General features: G+C 39.0%; 1 protein-coding gene across 1 annotated transcript in view; it reads left to right on the top strand.

Annotated features, from left to right (window-relative positions):
• Window positions 1–2,990, top strand: part of SFPQ (splicing factor proline and glutamine rich) — a 26,551-nt gene that overhangs the window by 13,982 nt on the left and 9,579 nt on the right. The window contains exons 6-10 of the mRNA XM_025208063.1: window positions 2–198; window positions 406–490; window positions 812–929; window positions 1,148–1,196; window positions 1,275–1,396. Of these exons, the coding sequence (XP_025063848.1) occupies window positions 2–198; window positions 406–490; window positions 812–929; window positions 1,148–1,196; window positions 1,275–1,396 (571 nt within the window). The remainder of the gene's footprint in view (window position 1; window positions 199–405; window positions 491–811; window positions 930–1,147; window positions 1,197–1,274; window positions 1,397–2,990) is intronic.

Here is a 2,990-nt window from a genome sequence, read left to right as displayed (position 1 = left end):
GGGAAAGAGAGACACCACCTCGGTTTGCTCAGCCTGGCACTTTTGAATTTGAGTATTCCCAGAGGTGGAAATCCTTAGATGAAATGGAAAAACAGCAGAGAGACCAGGTTGAAAAGAATATGAAAGATGCCAAGGACAAGCTTGAAAGTGAAATGGAAGATGCCTATCATGAGCATCAGGCAAATCTCTTGCGTCAAGGTGACTGGCAAAATTCTTTTATTAGAGCTTCCTCGATTGTGCTGATATGGAATAGTTGCAAATGTATATGAATGCTTGCATTTTCATAGAATTTTCGTGTAAACAACTGAATTAAATTTCACAATGTTACTCTGCAAAATATTTTTCACTTCACTTTCGTTGGGTTCCTTGCTTGTACAAAATAATGACATTCTATATTTTTTACAGACCTTATGAGGCGTCAGGAAGAGCTGAGGCGTATGGAGGAACTTCATAACCAGGAGATGCAGAAACGCAAGGAAATGCAGTTGAGGTAAGTCGTACCATACTTGTCTGTATTACAAGTCAATCATGCTGATATTGGTGAAGTGAATGATTTTAAAATGAGTTTCACACATTAAGCTTCAGTGAAACTGCATAATACTTGGCTTGTGAAATTAAGTAGCTGTTTTCTCAGTAATGTCCTTGACAGTTACTAGCATCAGATGGTTTGCACTGAACCTTTAAGTGGCTATGCCTCTTACCTACCCGAAGCACGCACATTAAAGCGTTAGGCATTCCTATGGAGAACAGGTAAAATCTATATTAAGGATGCATCTCTCTCAGGCTTAATGGCACATGTTTAAATTATTAGGCAGGAGGAAGAACGTCGGAGACGGGAAGAAGAAATGATGATCCGCCAGCGGGAGATGGAAGAGCAAATGAGAAGACAGAGGGAGGAGAACTACAGTAGAATGGGTTATATGGATCCAGTAAGTGAAGAGCTCTGCGATTCAGTTAAACTATTACTATCTAGAGAGATGTTGGGGATTTTCTTGGTTTTCCCCTTCTAATTCAAAAAAGCAGAAATTGTTAATGTCAAAAGCAACTTAATACAAAAGTGATATTAAATTGTGTTTTTGTTTAAACTGGTGCAGGCTTTTGAAAAATTTGTGGTTACTCATTGCAAATTTCTTTTTTCTTTTTGCAGAGAGAGAGAGACATGCGAATGGGTGGTGCCACCACAATGAATATGGGAGGTAAAGTACTGTTAAAATAACACCTTCACATGGCTTATTTATAAAGTATCACAAAATGATTATATTTTTCTTCTTTAGATCCATATGCTTCAGCAGCCCAGAAATTCCCACCTCTTGGAGGTGGTGGTGGCATAGGATATGAAGCTAGTCCTGGAGTTGGGCAACCAGCCATGAGTGGTTCTATGATGGGAAATGACATGGTAATGTATCCTGCGGTGGCTTTACTTTAGTACAAGTGAATGTTGAAGGCAGGGGATTCTGAACTCTGTACCAGTTGTGTACATTTCATTCTCTTACTGACTGACTACTCTCTTCTGTCAGATATACAGCACGGAGGGCTAGTCTGGCAATATATAGTGATAGTTTAGTTCTTAATAGCATCGTAGTTCAGATTAGTTGGAAGCTGGTTGTGAACAAATTCAAATGTGCTATTGAGCATATTTGCAGCTAACCCTGATACTAGTCGGGTTGGGAATACCTGCATTATGGTTAGGCTTGGAAGGATTTTTCATAAATTCTCATGTCTCAAAATGCTACCTTGATTTTTCAAGAGGTCAGATTTTTTTTTTTAATTAAGGAAAATTTTTAAAGTTCAATCACTAATTATCCTTTTTTTAAACTGATGATAAAATAAAAAATGAGAACTTGGAAATGCAAAAGAGGGCAGGCGGGGTTTTTTGAGTAAATTTGGCAGGTTGTATCACCTGTCACCAGTGCTGCTCAGTATTTTCCAGAATTTTAATTGCACCGATTTTTAGTATGGTCCTTCCAAGCCTAGTTACAGAATCAGTGCATTCTTGCATTGATGCATTGTAAAATCCAATTCTATACTTGCATCTGTTTATGGAACAGATAGTGAGTATTCAATGGCAAACAGTCTACCATTTTTTTTTTTTTTTTTATCCTGGGGTTTGCCATAGTATGAAAAGAGCAGAAATGCTTTAGACTTCAGGCACGTTTTAAATATTGCAGTATTCACCATAGTCATTTTGTGACTTACAAAGGAATAATGATGGCCTGTTCAAACTTGTTGTTTCCCACTTGCTGGGTATGACTGTAGGTGTAATTTGTTAAACTGCTGCATGCCTCATGTTCGGAGGTATGTTTCCAAATCTATATTTAGCACACTTACATGCGTGCAGGGGCTTTGAGCCTGCTTGGTGTTATCACTGAAGCAGTACCAATAGCTAACAGCAGTACTTAACAGTTGGAATGGAAATCTATACTGGCCTAGGCGGTGATAGTAGTGTGCTTCCACCTTCCTTATTGAGGGTGCACTCTGGCACAACATGCAGAAAATCATTTTTTGGGGGGTGGGTTTAAGGTTAGACTGTACTCTCAGGCCTCCGGCTTTAACATGTTGAGCTACCACAGTAGCTTGTCAGGTATCTTCTGCTTTTATGGAAACCATACTTCTGGAATCTACTTTGCACAGCATCAGTTCAATAGATGTTGCTTGGTGGCCATAACGTATCAAGAATTGCTGATAACATTCTTGAGCAGTTTATAAGCTTTCAGTGAACACTTAGGTAGTCTGTGGTGAACGCTGCGTACATTTTGTTTCTCCTTGTCCTGAGATTCATGGAACAGGTGCATGTTGAACTTGAGAATATTTTAAAACAACTTGATACAATCAACCTGTGACAGCTCTCAATGACGGGGCACTCTCTGCTACCCAGTGCTATTCCAGCTACTACACTAATAACTTCTTAAGCAAAATTGTTGTTAGGCTTTAGCTGGCATATAAATTTGTAACTGAGGGCACAAATAATGGAGCAGCTAGGAACTCCTATT

This window comes from Alligator sinensis, unplaced genomic scaffold (genome assembly GCF_000455745.1).
Source record: "Alligator sinensis unplaced genomic scaffold, ASM45574v1 scaffold547_1, whole genome shotgun sequence".
Taxonomy (NCBI): domain Eukaryota; kingdom Metazoa; phylum Chordata; order Crocodylia; family Alligatoridae; genus Alligator; species Alligator sinensis.
This window is presented reverse-complemented; position numbering and strand designations above follow the sequence as displayed.